At 41.5% G+C, this 18,932-nt stretch overlaps 1 protein-coding gene across 2 annotated transcripts in view; it reads left to right on the top strand.

Annotated features, from left to right (window-relative positions):
• PRAG1 (PEAK1 related, kinase-activating pseudokinase 1) overlaps positions 1-18,932 on the top strand; it is a 54,409-nt gene that overhangs the window by 15,563 nt on the left and 19,914 nt on the right. For both annotated transcript variants that reach the window (XM_019750557.3, XM_074329704.2), the window contains one exon: positions 15,373-15,530. In XM_019750557.3, the coding sequence (XP_019606116.3) occupies positions 15,373-15,530 (158 nt within the window). The remainder of the gene's footprint in view (positions 1-15,372; positions 15,531-18,932) is intronic.

The following is an 18,932-nucleotide window of genomic DNA, read 5'->3' as shown; positions in this document are numbered from 1 at the left end:
AGTTGATGGTCCGACTAGGTCTTATCTTGGGGGAAACACAGCATTTATCAAAGAAAGAAAAAAAGCCAGATGCTCCTTGAAGATAAAGAACATGGCTAGCTATTTGTAATTCTATAATATCCTGTTTGATGCCTGGCACAAAATAGATGCTCAAGAAATATTTGTCAAATAGACACTTTTAGGCGGAGACCACTCCCTGTTTATTTCCGTTTCTCCAAAAGCACCTAACTCTATGCTCTGCACATCAGGAAATGTTGAAGAAAGTAACAGTAGCTTTAAATACTTGTGTCAAAGTTTCTTTCTGAAACCCAAGTCTCCAGATTGCCCCAATGCTCTGTTCACGCCTCTGTTTTGGCGGTTAACACGGGGTGTCTATTGTATTTAACTGGATCCACAGTTGTATCTCCGCAAGAATTTGTAAACTCGTTGGTGAACAGGAACCATGTTTCATACATTTTTCTTTTGACTTTCCCACAGGGTACCTTAGCATACTGCGTGGGATTTAGTAGGTATTCAATAAAGGATTGTTGAATTAGAACCAAAAAAAAGGTCAGCGTGAACTACCGATTTTTCACTGGACACTCCATTACAATTCTGTGGCTAGCCTTGCTGAATAGAACATTGTCACCTTGAGTTAAAGAAGCTGAGGTTGATAATTATTAATGCTTCAGGTGGGCAAACTCTATGTGGGCACAATGCATCCTTTCATGGATTAATTACTCCCCAATGGTTGTACTTTCCCTTTTGCTACTGGGCTCTCTTACTCAGCTCTTTTTTTTTTTTTCTCCCTAACGCTGAGCAGGTGTGTGGAGCCAGCCCTTTCTTGCCACAAAAATGTTCCTTTCAGGTAGTAATCACCTAAGGACTTTTTTCCCCCACCGGTGAGTTGCAAGGAATTCTAGGGTGTGGTTTTGCTTCTCTGAGAATGGATTTTCCATGTTTTCTGAGGCACGTTGGAAAACCCAGGCATGTGATCGAGCCCCTTTGTCAATGAGGTGATCAGAGGGACTTTGTTCCTAGAATGGCCAGCCTGCTCTTTGGGTGTGGAACTCCCGATTGGTGAGAAATTCTATTTGCAGCGCAAGTAATTTGTTGCTGTTTTGGGATTGTTAATGTGCTCATGAAAGGACTTGCATTTCCTTCTATCAGGGTTGAGAGATCAACTACAAAGAATACTGAGCAGCCCTTTCTGCAGCTAGTGACTTCCTGAATTTAAGATCAGAGTCTTCATCCTCTGCGCTGAAATCGCTCATTATTTCTTTACTGACTCGTGAGCAGATCCCTAAAATATCGGGCACTAAGGGTGTTCATGCCATTTCCATACATCTCTGTAAAATTTCCTGCTTCAATTAGTTTTTGTCTAATGCCCTAGACGGCTTATTCTCCATGCTTCACTAACAGGCTGACTTATAGAAACAACTGTTCTTCACTGGGGGAGAAGGGGAACTTTGAGTTCAAAATACTCTAAAAAAAATCCTTCCCTTTTTACTCAGTTATGTTACTCTCCAGCTAATTTTAGTAGCTATCACTATCCAGTGATCTTCCTGACTTCCTGGTAGTTTGGTGTTTAGCCATTTCATGACCACTAATGCATGTGCTATAAAAACTTTAAGAAAGTCTAAAACCTAGGCAGATAATCGATGGTGTTGCCACTGTATGTTCCTGAGTTGTAGAAAGCCCTTGAGAATGTCTTCAGCTCTTCAGGAACTCCACATGACAGCCCAAATGAATGAAAATACGACTACATTGGATAAATACAAAATGGCGAGAAATTGACACTAATAAGTAATAGGAGGACCTTAAAGATCAGGAAGAAATGGAAGAAGAGTCTTTGGAATTTTAAAATCAGTCATAGTAGGGGTGTCACTTAAAGTAATTCTTACTAATATGTGTAGATCAAAAGGAGGACTTTATGACTGCATATTGCTGAACCATGAGGGCAATTCGGTGCCTCCTCCACACTGATTCCCCTCAGTGGAAGTGGCCGCCTGGAGCTCCACATGGAAAACACGGAGTGCGTGTGCCCAAAGCAGGAAAGCTTGCCATGATCCATCAGTACTGTGTGCGGGTCATGTGAGAGGGGAGTGCAGACACCGTGCCAGCTATTTGCCAATCTAGCTTTAGAATCTAAAACTTGCCACCTATAATGCAAAACCATTGGTGGGGGTTTGTAACTGCTCCCTCTACGAATTTAAGAGTTCCATACCTGGGAGGGGATCTCTAGTCTGTCCAGCTCAGGTGGCCCTGAGCAAAGTGTTTGGCAGAAGTTGGTCATCCTCTTTGATTGCAGCTTCGCATTTCAGGCTGTAATGCCAAAATGTGTTGTTTCCTCTTAATGAGTAATTATGACTATTTCATGCATTTGAATGAGCGATTTTGAATATTTCATGAATTTTTGGAACTCAGTATTTTAGTAAATAACAGTTGCCATTAAGTCTACAGAGGGTGCCAAGAAAATGTGTACACATATTAAGAAAGGCAAAAAAATTTTAAAATTGTAATACTCAATATATACCGACAACAAAAGATGAATACAAGTCACGTTTGACTTCTGCGATTACAAGAGGTGCTCAAAGTGGTTACCATCAGCGTCTAGACCCTTCTGATTATGGTGAACACTGTTTGGTAGACTTCTGTGGCGAGCGTGTAAACTGTTCCAACACAGCAGAAGCAGCAGGACTTGTTGCTGAGCGAGGTCTCCTGGATCTTCCCTTGTGCACATCACACACAGCACCATGGGTCTCAGACTTATCACGAATGCGTGCAATTGTGAGGCGTGTTGGAGGTGCTGTTGCATACTCACGCCTCCATTGTCATTGCACTTCCGCAATGTTCTCGAATTTCAAATACCACTTCAAAATGGTTTTGCGTTCCTCAAATGACAACCGTGCTTCCGCCATTTTCTCTGACAGTCCTGCCTGTCACATGGTGATGCTAGCATTCATTTGATTAACGCCATCTTTTGAGTGAACATCATACTACATATTGCTGCCGTAATTCAATTCAACTTCAGAAAGTAATACATAGATAACATCTCTTAAAATGTGTATATATTTTTGGGGGCACCCCCGGTATTTCCCATTATTTAAAGTCTTATGTCTCTTTACGGATCTTAAATTTCTTTTTTCAATCCTTAAATCATGTCCTTAAATGCATGTTTACTTAGTTTTACTCTCATTGGCTTGTAGCACTGCCTGTCTATGCCCCCGCTAGCAGGGTTGGGGGGGATGTTGAGGGGGTAGGGGCAACAGGTATGTCAGAATCGTTTGGAGAAATAGTTTGAAAATAGAAATTAACTATTATAATATAAATTTACATTTGAGAAGTAAAAACAAAACTATTGTGTTCATAATACCGCCTACATATAATTTTTCAGTCTTCTTGGCTAGCGACAAGTTAGGCCATCTGTCTTACAGATATGTTCATCATGGGGACAGAGCGTGTCTCCCCAGGAGAAAGTAGAAGAAACCAGGACAGGAATATTCCTGATCTGTTGTATTTACTTAGTAACATCCCTTCAAATCTCTCAAAATGCCTTCTCTACATCCATGCCCTCTCCAAAACTTGAAACAGGGACGTTGCCTATACATTGAATCCTAAATCCAGCCACTTGATCCTCCGTCTTATTCTACTTTCAATGCTTATTCATGTTTCCTATAAAAGCAGAGAAAGCTAATGAAAGACATTCTTTTTACAGTTCAGAAGCTGAGACTTTCTTGATCTTGACCGTCATTTAATCACTAAATTTGAAGACTTAGAGGAGAGGGAGCTCACATGAATTACCCAGTAAAATTAAGTGTAACACTACATTATGTCCCACAGTCTGTATTCCTGAGTGCATGCCTCAGAGAAACACACCCACACGGGTCCCTTAGGGGACGTGCACAATGCAGGTCATTACAACGTTGTTCACAGCAGCAGGGGCAAACCCAGGCGTTCAACTCTAGGGACACAGAAAAGTGAAATGTCATGAGTATAAAACAAAATGCTTAATAGCAGCCAGAAGCGATGGACTAGATGTATATACAGAAATATGGATAGACCTTGGTATTGAGTGAAATAACTAAGAAACAAGACAAGATCTTTAACACAATGTAATGTATATAAATTTAAAACACACAAAGTAACACTATAGCATCTTAAAAGATAAATCCAAGTTATATATCCAAGGAAGTATAGGGTGAGTACTTGGGAGTGAGAAATGGGGAAAGTTGAGGATTCAAGATGGAGATGAAGGGAAAAACTAAAACAACGTAGATCAGTGTGAAAGTGTATAATTAATTGAGGCATATGATTATCTCACCTCTCTGCACTTTAAATGACTGCACACATGAGGAGAGACTGTGAATCATGGAGAAGTAGAGAGAGGATTCACTTGAGGCAAGAATTAAGAATATCAAGAAAAGGGATGAATGCTTGGAATGGTTGTTTTGGAAAATGCAAGGTCAAGTGTAGGGATTGCCAGGGAGCCCCAAGAGCTACCTGAATGCGGGAAGCATGAATTAACTGTGTTCCCAGTCTGCATTGTTTTGTACTTTCCTAGAGAAGCACTGGGCTGCCTCATGCAAGAGTAAAGATAGAAGATGTTTGGAGTTACCTAGTGTGACATTGTGATTTATAATAAGAAATATATATTTGGTTTTCCCAGTTCTGTCACAGAGCTCCTAAAACCCTTGGCCTTTCCTAAGTGCATAAAGGTGTCTTTTATTATGTTAATGAGGTGACTTTTGGAACCCACCTAAGGATGGAACTGGTTGCCAGGGGGAACCAACCATTGTGATTAGAGGGTTGGAACGTTCAATCCCACCTTTCAACCTTCCAGGAGGGTAGAAGGACTAAAGATTGAATCAGTGGCCAATGACCAATGATTTAATCAATCATGTCAATGTAATGAAGCCTCTGTGAAAACCCAAAAGGACATGGTTCAGAGAGCTTCCAGATTGGTGAACACATGGAGATGTGGGAGAATGTCGCACTCAGAGAAGGGCATGGAAGCTCCGTGCCCTTTCCCAGTACCTCATCCTATGCCTCTCTTCCATCTGACTGTTCCTGAGTTATATCTTTTGAAGTAAAATGTTTCTCTGAATTTGGTGAGCTTCTCTAGCATATTAATCGACCCCAAAGAGGGGGTCTGTGGAACATCCTATCTGTGGCCAGTCAGTCAGAAGCACAGGTGACCACTTGGACTTGAGATTGGCATCTACAACAAAGGGCAATCTTTTGGGACGGAGCCCTTAACCTATGAAATCTAATGCCCTCCCCAGTAGACTGTCAGAACTGAGTTGAAAGATAAGACACCCAGCTGGTGTCTGCGAACTGGTGGTGTGGGGAACCCCCAGCCCACATTGGAATTGGGTGACCAGAACCCTAACCTAGGGTGGGAAGGTTTTGGCTAAGGCTGAGGGCTGAAGAACTGACCTGGGAGTGGGAAACCTCATCCTTACTGGGCAACAGGCTGGACCAGAGTGGGAGGACAGAAGCAGATCAACCTAGTGGCTTTGTTACAAATAGCCTGAATTTCCCAATCCAGGAACGAAGTCTAATAAATGCACAGAGATTTCTTAAGCCAAATAGTTAGGCTCAAGATCTGGGTCTACAAAGTGGACTTGAAGCATTTGCTGAATCCAGAGAAGGAGAGAGAAATAATTCTGAAATTGGGGTTACCAAAGCCAGTAGTTTAGAAACCAAAAGATTCTGGTCAGGCACAGATCACCTGGGTGGATAGATTCCAAGGAGAATAGGCCAGTACTAGAACAGCAGCAATTCCCAACTTGGTGAATAACAACTCGCCGCTGCTTTGGTTTAGTCAATCACCAGCGTCCTCTGTGGGTTGGTTGAGAGGATGGAAAGGGGGTATGAAGAGGGAAAGAACCATGGGAGGGTCCTTTTTGTAGAGGGAGGGAGAATAATACAATAAAAGAGGTTCTTTTCCTTTTAATTTGTTTCATGTTGGAACTAAGCAACGTGGTCATCTGAGGAGTATGGCAGTTCCTGAACCTGGGGTTACACTGAAAATTATCAGAATGAGGTCTGGTTGATGGACAAATCAACACTTCCTAGTTATTTAGAATAATGCATGCCATAAAAGCATCACCTTGATTGACTTTCTTCTTTGAGTCTCTTTAAAGTACCGTAATAAACATGGATGCATCAAGAGAGAATGAAATCTCTAGCCAATCTGCTGTTTTCTGCTTCTGTCCTGGTAGCAAGAAGAATTACTGGATTTACTGGAGGCTGCTGAAGTGCTCTCTCTGTCTCTGTCTTTTCTGTGTCTCTGTTTTTCTCCATCCATCCATCCACATTCACCTTCCTATATAGCTAACACTTCCTATGCACCTGGTGCTGTTTTTAGCACTAATTAAATAAGTAACTCATTGAATCTTCCTAACAGGACCATGAAGGAAATACTATTATTATCCCCAGTTTATAGGTAGGAAGCTGAAGCACAAAGAGCGTTTTCCAAGGCACACAGCCAGTAAGCAGTGGAGCCAGGACCCAAACCCAGACAGCAGAGCCCGTGTTCACTCCGTTAACCTTGCCATCCTGGGTGGCTCTGCAATCCATCTGGGTAGCCATTCAAATGCTTGCATGACTGTTTTTCCCACAGACGCCTCCCACACAGCACTGGCCTATACGCTGGGCAGCTGGTGGGAGATGCTCCTCTGTGGATTGCAGTTGCTCAAGCTTTACTTCAACGTATAATTCATCTCTCTTTTCATCTTCTCTTCCCATCCGCCCCTTGTGTGAACAGATGTAAAAGCTTCCTCCTTGACTTTCCAGGCCAGGTGTTGGTGACTGGTGGTTCTTAAGGGATTGTATTGGAGATGAAAGTGTCGTGGACCGGGAGATGGGGTCAAGTTGTTGGGTTCTCAGCACTCTCTTACCCGCTCCTCAATAGCTGTCTCTCCCTGTCCTCAGCTTTAGCTGAAACCTCTCCATGCTTCGTAATCTGCCATCCTCACTCCTTCCCTAGGCAGCCCAGAGTGGCTGTTAAAGTATACAACCAGGCAGACTCTGGCCACAAATAAAGGACTCATTTTCTGAGACCTGACAGGTTATTTTTAAAAATATTGGTATCTCTCAATGCCTAAGTATAGATCTGTATACTTAGCCAGCAAATTTCCATTTGACCAATTTAAGCATTTTTATCCTTGACCAAAACCAACTAGTAACCTAAACTGTGTGTGTCTTTTTTTTAAAAAATAAGTATGGCTTTATTCCTGTTTTTAAATGCTTTCCACTGAATGCAAAGTGCATTCATCGTCGGGCTGAACCAGAGGGCTTTTTAGCTTGTAGAGCCCCACAGTCACTAGTGCATGAACTGCAAATGCAAATTAACAGGGCTGCACCATAAAGGTCATTTGACCAAAAATGAAACCGACTTTCTCTCTTTGTACCTGCTAATAGGTCAGCGGGGGAAACATGCTCCCAGAGCAGACTGGACTCATTAGTCCTTTCAGGTGGCACTTAGACACTTGCCAAATGATCCCGTGGCATCTTCATCTAAGAGCACCAAAGATAAAAGCAATAAAACCTTTCCAGTTTAGTTATCTGCCTTTCTCCTCTCGTGTCCCAGAAAACAAAAACAACAATGTAAAAACTGGAAGATTTGTGCAAATTCATGATATTTTGCGACCGTTGTATTTTATAGATATGAGAAAGTTTCAGCTTTCGAATCCAGCTGTCCTGAGGGTGGTTATTTACTCAGTGTTCCTTTCTTTAGCAAGTTTTGCTCAGCAAGTGTAATTCTTTTTTTAAAGGAAACATTTATCCTCCCAGATGCCACTGAGTTATTGAAACAGAGGCAGATAAGCTTAATCAAGAGCATTTAATAATTACTCTGTGTTCCAGCATGCCGTGATTATGACACAGCCCCTCAAACAGTTTATAATTTGGGGGTAGTAACAAGCCTATTTCACGTGAGAAAATTAGAATAATCTAACCAAGATTATAATCAAATGCTCAGCGATGTAAATCAGACTCAGTTCTGCGTGAGTTCCAGAGGGGATAGACAAGTCAGAGAAGACTGAAATGGTTTGGGAGGGATTTGTAGGTAAGTGATACTGAGGCTGGCTCTTGAGGATGGAAAAGGTTTGAAGGGGAGAGAGACTTGTTTCCTCTGAGTCAAGGTTGGTAGGGGTGAGCAACACTGGGTGCTTTAGGGGCAATGTGAGACGAGCCCAATTCAAGAGAAGGGTGTATGAGGGGAAGTGGTGAGGTAGGATGTTAACCAAAATGCTGATAATTTTTTTCCAGACGACAAACCTAAGCATGTGTTCTCATATATAGACAGTGGGAGAAAATATTTGCAATCGAGATTGGCAAAGGGAATTTGGAAATGTGTGTTTCTGTCACCATGGAGGACCTGAGTGGATCCAACATAGTGGCTGAGGTTGAGAATCCTTGCAGGGGCTCTAGGTAAGACCCTTCAGAGTTAGCCGTCATCATGACAGCAGTATTTTAGAAAGATTTTGAGTCAGGATGAACATTTTTTCTGAAGGTGTATCCCTTTTTCGGAGGAGCTTGACGAATTAGAAGGGATGGTGGTGGCTCTATCCACTGTTGTGTCCCCAACAGTTAACACAGTGCTCGGCATACAGTAGCTAGTTAATATTTGTTGGTTGAAAAACCTGGGAATGGTATTTTGGACCGACAGGACGGGGGACCTACTGCAAGTAATACCGGCATAAGATAAAGTAAAAATGGGGTGCTCTTAGTCACCAAGCAGAGCTGGTGTTTCAGCTTGAATCATTTAAGGATTTTGACGTTAGGGTCTGGCTAACTAGTACAGAATAAATGGGGTGAAACGTCATGTACGTTAGAGTGTATTTGAATTCCTTCTAATGATGGAGCGCAATAGGACAATTGGAGATTGAAAGCTGCAGGTCACAGAGGCAGATCCGTCCCTACTTTCCTGTGCTTTTGCAGGAAGTGCATTTTATAGAAAAGTCAGAGAGGAACTGCGGGGAAAGGGAGAGCTCTTAGCTGGCGATTCACAGCAGGCTGACAAGGTACTCTCATCGCCCCGACGCTGGCCCTGCAACCTCAGGGCTGCTCCAAAGGACCCTGCACTCACTGGCCCAGGCTGTCCCGGCCCTGGGAGGCCATGCTGATGAGGATGGCACCACAGGCTGGAGTCTAGGATGGTAAGAGGTTCTCGTTCTTTGATTTAGGTGTGACTTAATTTATTTGCATCTAAAACCATTCTGTTTTCACTTCTTCTTCTTGGTCATTTTTTTAAATGTGTATAAAATGTTCTAACTTGTTTGTGCTTTGAGAGCTACCTCAAAGGTCTTCTGTGCGTCATCCCTAAGCTTAGCAGTGAATCTGGCCAATCCAGAGACTTGGTGGTCTGGGGAGCGAGTCTAAAACTGCATGCTAGCGTGATCTGAATGTTCATATATTTTGCTCCAGTAGCAAATAAGCACTCAACCAGATGTATGTGAACTACACAAAAGTGAGGGCAGCTGCAAATGAAAATTTGCCTCAGTCACACTTGAAACTGTGCTGTCGTGTGAGGTCTCTAGCAGCCATATAAAGTTTGACATACAGTCTCTGCCACACACTGGGGCCGGTATCCATTAAGGATTTCGGACATTGTGAAATCTCAGAGGTATTTTTAGAAGAGGCTTGTTCCTATGAATGAGGAAGTCTGGCAGATGGCTCTTCCGCCTGGATTATTTTTTCTAGCTTTCTACCGATACAGTATAGAGAAAACGCTGGCAAGGCTTCTTTCTCTAAGGACAATGGGGGGAAAAGCCATTCTCAAAACACTGGGCAGCAGCCACAGGACTGCTAGTCTCTAAGGACGCTGTGCCCCTTGACGTGTATATCACCCAACTCTCCTGTGACTGTGACTAATCCACGGGGGAGGCAGGAACGGAAGTCTGAGCAAGAACGACCCGTTTATCACACTGCGAGAGCAAAGACATCTGCGCAGGTTGAGCTCTCGCTGCAGCTGATAAGAATGTTATTCACCACCCAAAGAGGAAAGACTAGAGTGTGTGGTTTTGGCCCATTGGAGCCACTTCCTTAAATGACGTGACATCAGATTGCAGCTTATAGCTGGTTTGCACTGGTCTTATGAAAGACAAATCACACTATCATCCATGAAGGAAAAGTGCCTTTAAAAAAAGAAGTATAGTCTTGTTATGCCTTGTTGTGTGCATTCGGATTGTCATTTGGCCTTAGGTCTGACAGAATAATCTATGAGGGCCCAGAAGAGGCACCTTTGGAATAGTAAGCCCTTTCCAGGAATTTTAAAGAAATCTATTGCACACACAAACTGAAGACGCAAAAACAACTTGTCAGTCTCTGTTTTGATGACAAACTTCCCCATTCATTTGTAAATCTGATATGGTTTTGCTCATTCCCTAATTAAAGTTGCGGTTCTCTAGGAGTGCAGATCACACAGGTTTCCAGAGTGGAAGATTTTTGATGCAACTCAGGAAAGAGGCATCACTTCTAAGGTTTTGCTGTTAAGAGAAAGTGTCACCCTTTCCTTCCCCATTTATACCTGAGCATTCCAAATGCCCATTGGGGTTTAGTTACCTGCCGGGAACCTAGGTTTCTTGTGCCTATTTAGTAGAGAAACAGCAATAGTGTCCCTGGAAGCCATGGAAACATGAAATTGGCTTAGATACTAAGATTTACCAGGATCTGCTCCAGGAGGCTCCCCATTTACACACACAGTGGAGAATTTATCCTACAATCCCAGGAATACTGATTTTGTTTGCTTTCATTTGGTGAGTTTTCAAAGCTGTGACTTCTCCCTTATAGTGACTAGATGCAGAAGAATTAACCCCCCCAGAGTCTCAGAAGAGTTGTTAGGTCTGAGAAATAAGTTTTTCCATCTATAAGGCTATGCTGTGGTGGAACCAACCCTCACTGAGCTGGCGTGTCTGCTGTGGGCCCTGATGGAAATCTCGCTGGGTCTTCCCCTATATTCGGTGCCTTTCAGAGTCTCAATAATGGGTCAACAGGAGTGGCTATCGCGGGGCTCATTCAGGCCTTAGTGGTTTTCTCTCCTTCTAGAAATGTTCATTTTTAGTTTATCAAATATTTTAAGCATACAATGAATTTTGAAAATAATTTTAACTGACATTCATGTATCTCCCTAAGATTTTTCAACTGTTAACATTTTGCCATTTTTTTAGACTTTTAAAAATAAAATATTACAGGTACAGTGGAAGATCCCACCTTATCTAATTTCCATTTCAATTTCTCACTGCTGCCCATAGTGATCACTGTCTTGAAGTTGATGAGTATTATTTCCATTTTACTGCATATATGTGATATACAAAAATCTATATAGCATTGTTATGTTTTAAAAATGTATATAAATGGTACCTGCACCATTGGACAAGGCTGTTCAAGATCAGGAATTGGTAGTCTACCACCCACAGGCCAGCCATCTGGATTTACAAATAAAGTTTTATTGGAAAACATGCCCTCTCATTTACATGTATCTATGGCTGCTTCCTGCTTCAACAGCAGAGTTGAATAGTTGCAGCAGAGATTATATGACCCGTGACCCTAAAATATTTACCATCTGGCCCTTGAAAGAAAACTTTGCTGACCCCTATCAAGAGCAATGATTTTTAACCTTTTTTAAAGTCAGGACCCACAAAAACTATACAGTTAATATCATGATCACACACACTCCTAGAATAAGTTTTACAAAACAAAGTTTCACAAATCCTTACTATATATTTTCTTATCTGTTCTGTTTTGTTAAACTGCTGGTCAGTAAACTACGATGACTCACTAATTGAATTAGGCATTCATTCACTGCTAGTCATTTGAATATCTTTGCTCAAGAATATGTACCTAAAAATAGAATATAAAATGAATAACTTCATTTTAGGGATATGCATATTCAATTTTACAAGATTCATCAATGTGTTATTGTGTGTGTGTGTGTGTGTGTGTGTGTGTGTGTGTGTACACCAATCTTCAGTCCCACAAACAGTGCTAGAAACTTCCCATTGCCAGACTGATCTGACAGGTGTGAAATGGAATCTTCCTTTATTTATAATCTGATCACTAAAAAGTTTGATCATCTTTTCATGTGTCAATTGACTTTTCGTGTTTTTTCTTTTTGTGACTTGCCTTCACACCCATCACCCTTTTTTTAATGGGGCCATTTGTCTCTCTGTTGTATTCTTTTTGTATTCTGGATACTAATACTTTATATAGATTACAAATAGGTGGGTTGCCCACCCCCAATGTTTGTTTTTTTTTTCACTTTTTTTTAAGATTTTTATTGGGGAAGGGGAACAGGGCTTTTTATTGGGGAACAGTGTGTACTTCCAGGACTTTTTTCCAAGTCAAGTTGTTGTCCTTTCGATCTTGGTTGTGGAGGGTGCCGTTCATCTTCAAGTTGTTGTCCTTTCAGTCTTAGTTGTGGAGGGCACAGCTCAGCTCCAGGTCCAGTTGCCGTTTTCTAGTTGCAGGGGGCACAGCCCACCATCCCTTGCAGGAGTCGAACCGGCAACCTTGTGGTTGAGAGCCCACTGGCCCATTTGGGAATCGAACTGGCAACCTTCGGAGTTAGGAGCATGGAGCTCCAACTGCCTGAGCCACTGGGCCTGCTGTCACTTTCTTTATAGTGTCTTTTATCATACAGAAATTTTCAGTTTTAAAGCAATCAAATTTATCTATCATTTTTATGGTTTTATTATTATTTTTTTAAATCTCATTTAAAAGTTACTTCCCTTACCCAAGATCAAGATTTTCTCTGATATTTTCTTCTAACAAATTTTAAACCTTGGGGTTTTTTTCCATCAAAAATTCATGTTTGTACATGGTGTGAAACATAGCTCTGCCTTCTTTTTTTCTTTTGTCCTATTATTTGTAGCTGGCGTATGTGTACCATGATGAACTGACTTGTTCATTCTTCCATGACTGAACCATCACAACGTTTGTCACATAGCAAGTTCCTATAGACAGAGATCTGTTTCCTGGATCTCTGTCCGCAAAATAATGAACCCAGATGTATCAGAAACAAATCTTTATTTATCTCACTTATACTATAACCAGGTCTAGATGGTTTTACAGGCAAGTTTTAGCAATTTTTCAAGGAACATATGTTCCCTGTTTTCGACAAACTGCATAAGATCAGTTATAAAGAGAAAAAGTTACCCAATTCATTTTATGCTTCTAATATAACGTTTATACCCAAACTAGACAAGAGCAGTACAAGAAAGAAAAATTATGGGCTAACCTCACATTTGAGTATATATTTTAAAATCCTAAATTAAATATTAGTAAAATTGAATCCAGCCATGTGTAGTAAATTAAGTGTATGCAAAGTGTGCAAGCATAGGTTAATTTTAGAAAAGCTATTAATGTAACTCATCACATCAACAGAGTAAAGTAGGAAAATGATATGATTTTTGTACAGATGTAGAAAAAGCATTTGATAAAGTCCAGTAACTATAAATGATTTAAAAATATAAAACACTTAGAAAACTTGAAATAGAAGCACTTCCTTAACCTGACAAAGAGCATCTACCAAAACCTGTAGCAAACATGGACTTGGTGTTAAAGCATCCCTTGTAGTGCTCTGGCATCGCATTCCCTCTTTGCACCTGGCACCTGAGAGCTTTTCTTTCTTTCAATGCTTTCTGTTACTTTAAATAAGTGTGTGTGTGTGTGTGTGTGTGTGTGTGTGTGTGTGTGTACAGGCGCGCGTGCGCACTTTTACATACATTTGTGTATTTTTCAGTTTTATCTATTTATATACATGTCATGGCGTGTTTTCCTAAGTGTGTGGAATGGGGCACAGTGCCAACTCAGCAGCTATGGTGCTGGAATTTCTCCTTTGGCAATTTTCTGGGCTTGCAGACCGAGAGACTGCAGAGACCCCTCTGGAGGGGGCGGAGTAGTTGGATTGCCATAAAGCTGGCTTCTCTCCTAGACTGAGGAGCTGTCGTTATTCACAACTTCAGATCTTGGCTTCATCTGGAGAACATTTACTGATGGATCTGATGAGGATAAAACTCTTCTATGAAACTTTCTGTGATTGTATTTTTTAAGAGGATAAAACAAAGAAAAGTAATCTACAGCTATCATAGCACTTCCTAAGGATTTGATAGTTCCAAGATCTTTACAGGGACATTGAAATATAAAGAATACTATTGTAATATTGTCATTGCTGTCACACTACATGTAACAGCTTTACAGCATTTTTCATGGTGATTCTAAGGGTTGGAGATGGAGAGAGAGAGGTTTCTAGAGAGGACATCTCATGGTAGCAAACAAACTTTCTCTAAACTTCTGTTAGTAAACAAGGGATTCCAGTGACTGTGAAGGCCAATACAGGGCTTGGCCATGTTGAATACAAAGGACAATCAATCCATTCTTGACTATAAGGTCATATGCATTAAATAGGGCAGTGCCAATGCCAAATCAATACTGTATTGTACAATTCCTACAGCAAATACTGAGATATAGATCTGCTGTCGTGGGAACAGGAATGTCGTCAGGAAATAGCAGTTCTGACAAATCTGGGTTACCACCAACAGGGAAAGAGCTGGATTGATTGTGGTCTCTCTGACTTTGTGCTGAAAATGTCAGGTCAGAGTGAGTGTTCATGGAGTCCTTGGAAAGGGGAAGGAGAAATCAATAAGCTAAACATTCTGCCTAATGAGGGAACTGTTTTCTCCAAGGTGAAGTTCTCTGTTCTTGAACTTGGTATTCCTGTCCCTGATATATTGGCAATGCTGCCTTAGAAGTGTGACAGAAGATTCCATAGAAAGCTTACGGGCAGATTTATCCTGTAGTTCTGGAATAAGGGTTATGTGAACATGGTTCTCTCTCAGCATTGCACTTGAAGTCTGGTTAAAATTTCAATAAAGTTTCCCTTAATTCCAAGGAACAACATAGACTCTTTGAAGTTAGGTCAAGAGAGGACCAGGCAAAAAAGAAATCCCATGTTTTCAGTCCTGATTTGCAATTCACTTGTTCTGTGATCTTGCAAACGCTACCCAATCTTTGTATATCTCTATATATGGGCTTGTATGATAATAGTCCATTTTTCTTTGCAGAGATGTTACATAGGATATAATAGGTGACATAAATGTTTTGGCAGACGGGGTCAGACTACGAAGGCAGTTTCCCCCAAATCATGATTTTGGCATTTGTCTAAATTTAATAGACTCACTTCTCTTAACCACACCCGAGAGAACGCCTACCATTTAAGTGCACTAGGTTTCAAAAGAGCACCTGTTATCTCTTCCCAGAATATTGTTTTCAAAACTTGCTGGCGTTGGTCAGTTTCAAGAGCATGGTAGATTCATGGTCCATTGGCTTGGTTTTTGACTAGGAACCAAATTAAGCACTTTTATTGTTTGTTCCTATATTTTCCAGGCACCTTTTAAAAATGAACAAAAGCAGCTCTGATTTGGAAAAAGTGAGCCAGGGCTCCGCGGAGAGCCTCAGCCCATCCTTCAGGGGTGTTCACGTCAGCTTCACCACGGGCTCCACGGACAGCCTGGCCTCGGACTCCAGGACCTGCAGCGATGGAGGTAACAGACTTGATCTTCACAGGGAGGCTGAAATTCTCCCGAGTCTGGAAGGCCTGGCCTGGGGTAACTGCCGGGATTTGGAAGGGCTGAGCTAGACCTACTGTTTTGGGCCTGCTTTCCGCATGAAATAGACTCTACCAAGGAGCAGTTGACGTTAATTCCCCGTTGAATATCTGGCAAGGTGCCTCATCCCATATTGTGCCTCCCAATTATACACAATGCAGCCACATGGCAACAAGGCGGGAGGAGGCAGAAGTTGATAGCATGTCGAAAGACTCCTGATTCCTTGGGTAATGAGCCATCTATGTGGAGGTCTGCCCTCCACTTCTGTCCGCTGGGTTAGTTCTCAGGGGATTGGGTACATGCCAACCACAGGTTTTCTCTCTTTTGTCAACCTTCTGTGTTTCTCTCTCCCTCCCTCCTTCCCCCTCCCTCTTTTCCCCTCCCTCCTTCCCCACCCCACTCCCCCAAACTCAGGCTCTCTCATGTGCATATGTGCACATACACACGTATATACATGCACACTGTTGGACACAACAGGTGTTTCATAAATGTTTGTTGGGTTAAAATCATGGAAGCTTCAGTAGGCAACCATCCATCCCACTTTCTGGATAAAGTTCTAAGGCATTGTATGTGGGTGTGTCCTGATTGGGCACATTCCTGAAAAGGAACTCTCATTTTTCTGTAGTTGTGATGGATAGTGTTAAAACCTCTCAGCCTTTCATTCTTTGTGTGTGTGTCCTCTCCTGCATTTTTCTTACACTTGCTGTAGCATGTTAGGTTTCGACAGGTGCTAGCATGACTTCCTCTCTCACTCCTATAGAAGTATTTCTTCTCAGTAGGCAATTTTGGAGTAGAGGCTTCCATTGGAAATTTACTGTCGCCAACATGTTTCTAGCTAAAAGATGAATATCACTAAGACAAAAACATATGTTGTAAGTCAGACTGTGGTGGGTTCTGATGGGAAAGTTCTGATAGCTCTAACTTAAAAACAGGAACTATCTTAGCCTTGATTCGGGTGGGATGTGACAAAAGAGGATTTTCATTTTCTGCAGGTTTTCCTGGGCTTCTATCATTTTCCTTTACTCATCCCATTGTGCAAAAATTCCACGAAACAGATTATGCCATAGAGGGCTGAGCCGGGCATGTGAACCATCAGACCCTGTGCTGGTCAGCCCTGACCCACTCTTTTGGGATTGTGCCCAATTCTGAGGGAGCAGTCTGCAGTGGAGCTCTCCATCGGCCACCAGCCAGCTGGTATTGATGAAAACTGGACTTAACTGCATCAGCACATTGTTTCTCAGAACCAACAAATTATGATGATTGCTTTCAGGGCTCTTACAGTCTATCCAGGCAAATAAGATTAAAACACGTGACACATTCCAACCCATGGGTGGATGCAACAAGCTAAGAAATTGAGCTCCCCAGGACATGGGTGCTTATAAAGGCTGATGGAAGAGAAAGAAATCAATGAGAGCTAATGCAGGGTTCAGGGAAGGCTTTTCAAGTAGATGGGACTTCAGCTCATGTCTGAAGTGTGGTTAGAATTGAGGAGGAGAGAGCTTTGCAGGTAAAGGAAACAATAAGAGAGGAGCAAAGGCTCAGGATTAGCAGTGCACATTGGGAAGAGGGTCAGACCAGCCTGACACTTCAGTGGAAGCAGATGAGGGGGAAATGGGTTGGTGGCAAGCAGGAAGCTGGATTGTATACTGCTCTCAAAACCAATTTATGGAGGTAGGAAAAAGAGAGCCACGAGGGCTTGATGAGTACAATGGTGACACCTAACTCAGACATTTTTTAATTAACATGAATACATTTTCATGGTTATTCTTTTATCATGAGCCAGTTAGTCAATGAAAATGCATCTCAAAATTTGGATTCCTGGATCCAAGGTTACCAGACGCTGGCTCCTTAGAATGAACCGTTTCTATCTGCTGCTCCTATGTGTGACTTTGTACCCGGAAATTGGCTAAAAACCAAAGACAATCTCTCTCTCTCCCCCCACTCCCCTCTTTTTTTTTTAACATCTCTTAAACATTAATTTGGAGAATATCCAGAACCACTGGTCATGAAATGTAAGACACCCTTCATTGAGCTTTGGATCATTAACAAAGGCCACTTGCTTTAGATCTGTTACTGAACAATTATTTTTCAGCCCCATGAGTCCTGACTTTTACCACACAGCCGAAATAGTCACCTATTACTGTTTGGCATCTAGTGCTGAAGCTGAGAGAGTGGATCAGAATTGGAAAGGTAGAATTAGTTCAAGCTAAAGTTGCTTGAAACCAGAATGTAGTGTCTACCTCTCTAATATTATATAGTAAGTCATAATATATGTTTAGACTATATATGTATTTTGTCAGTAGGAATTCACTGATGAAAATGATAGCTGTCATTGACTTTTTGCATCCGCAATGGAGTGAGGTGAGGACAAAGTCATCCCAGTGCATAATAGTAGCTTATGTAAACTTGGAACAGCATCAGGTTTTTATTATTCAGGTTTTGTGGCAAAAAAAAAAAAAAAAGTTTTAAATTTTATAAGAAAAACAAACAATTGAAATCAACAACTGTGTTGCATCTTTAAAATGAGTTTGTCTAAATTTTATGTTTTGAAATATCATTTGTGTATCAATGTTAATTTTGTAGCTTTATGCTTGTATCGCATTTCATACTCCTCAAAGCACATCTGTTATCCCATTTGTCCATGTGAGCAGTTCAATTGAACAGTGAGTCAATTCAGTGGAAGGAAAAATCCATCTATGCAGTTGTTTAGTTTATGCTTGGTGTGGGAGGACCAAAGTGCATGTGTCAGGACAGACCTATGAATGCTGGCAAGGGGAGGCTTGTCTGCAGTGAATGGGTGGATGGATGTGAGGGGAAACTGTCGGCTAAATGAAATTGTCATCAGAAGACTCTTGTGCTTTAATTGGTTACGTTTAAATATGCAAACCTCATGTCCCATTAAGATCATTTCCCTTTTTGATTTAGGGTAAAATTCAGTTCAGCCCTTGGACAAACATCTGTGGATGCCAGGCTCCCAGGGTACAGGAGATTAGAGAGTGTTCTGTTGAACTGAAACTGTTGGTACAAACACGAGATAAGAGGTCTAACTGTACAATGAACGTAGGTATAAACCCACATGAAGTTATGCAGCAGGGCAGTGTCGGTATTATTTTTATAGCCAGCAAACCAGAGATACAGAAAGTTAAGTAAATATCTTGACAGTAGCCGCTTGTTTTTCTCAATAATAATGCCAAGTAGGTTTTTTAAATATATACATGAATTCAGTCGTTGGTTTGGTAGATATTTGTTGAATATAAACTATGTACTGGGTATAATTCTAGATGTTGAAGATACAGCAGTCGCACACAAAAAAATGCCCCCCCCCCCCCCAAATGCCCC

This window comes from Rhinolophus sinicus, chromosome 16, assembly GCF_057876585.1.
Source record: "Rhinolophus sinicus isolate RSI-liver-muscle chromosome 16, RSI-T2T, whole genome shotgun sequence".
Classification (NCBI taxonomy): domain Eukaryota; kingdom Metazoa; phylum Chordata; class Mammalia; order Chiroptera; family Rhinolophidae; genus Rhinolophus; species Rhinolophus sinicus.
The sequence above is the reverse complement of the archived record's forward strand: the minus strand, read 5'-3'. Positions and strand labels throughout refer to the sequence as shown.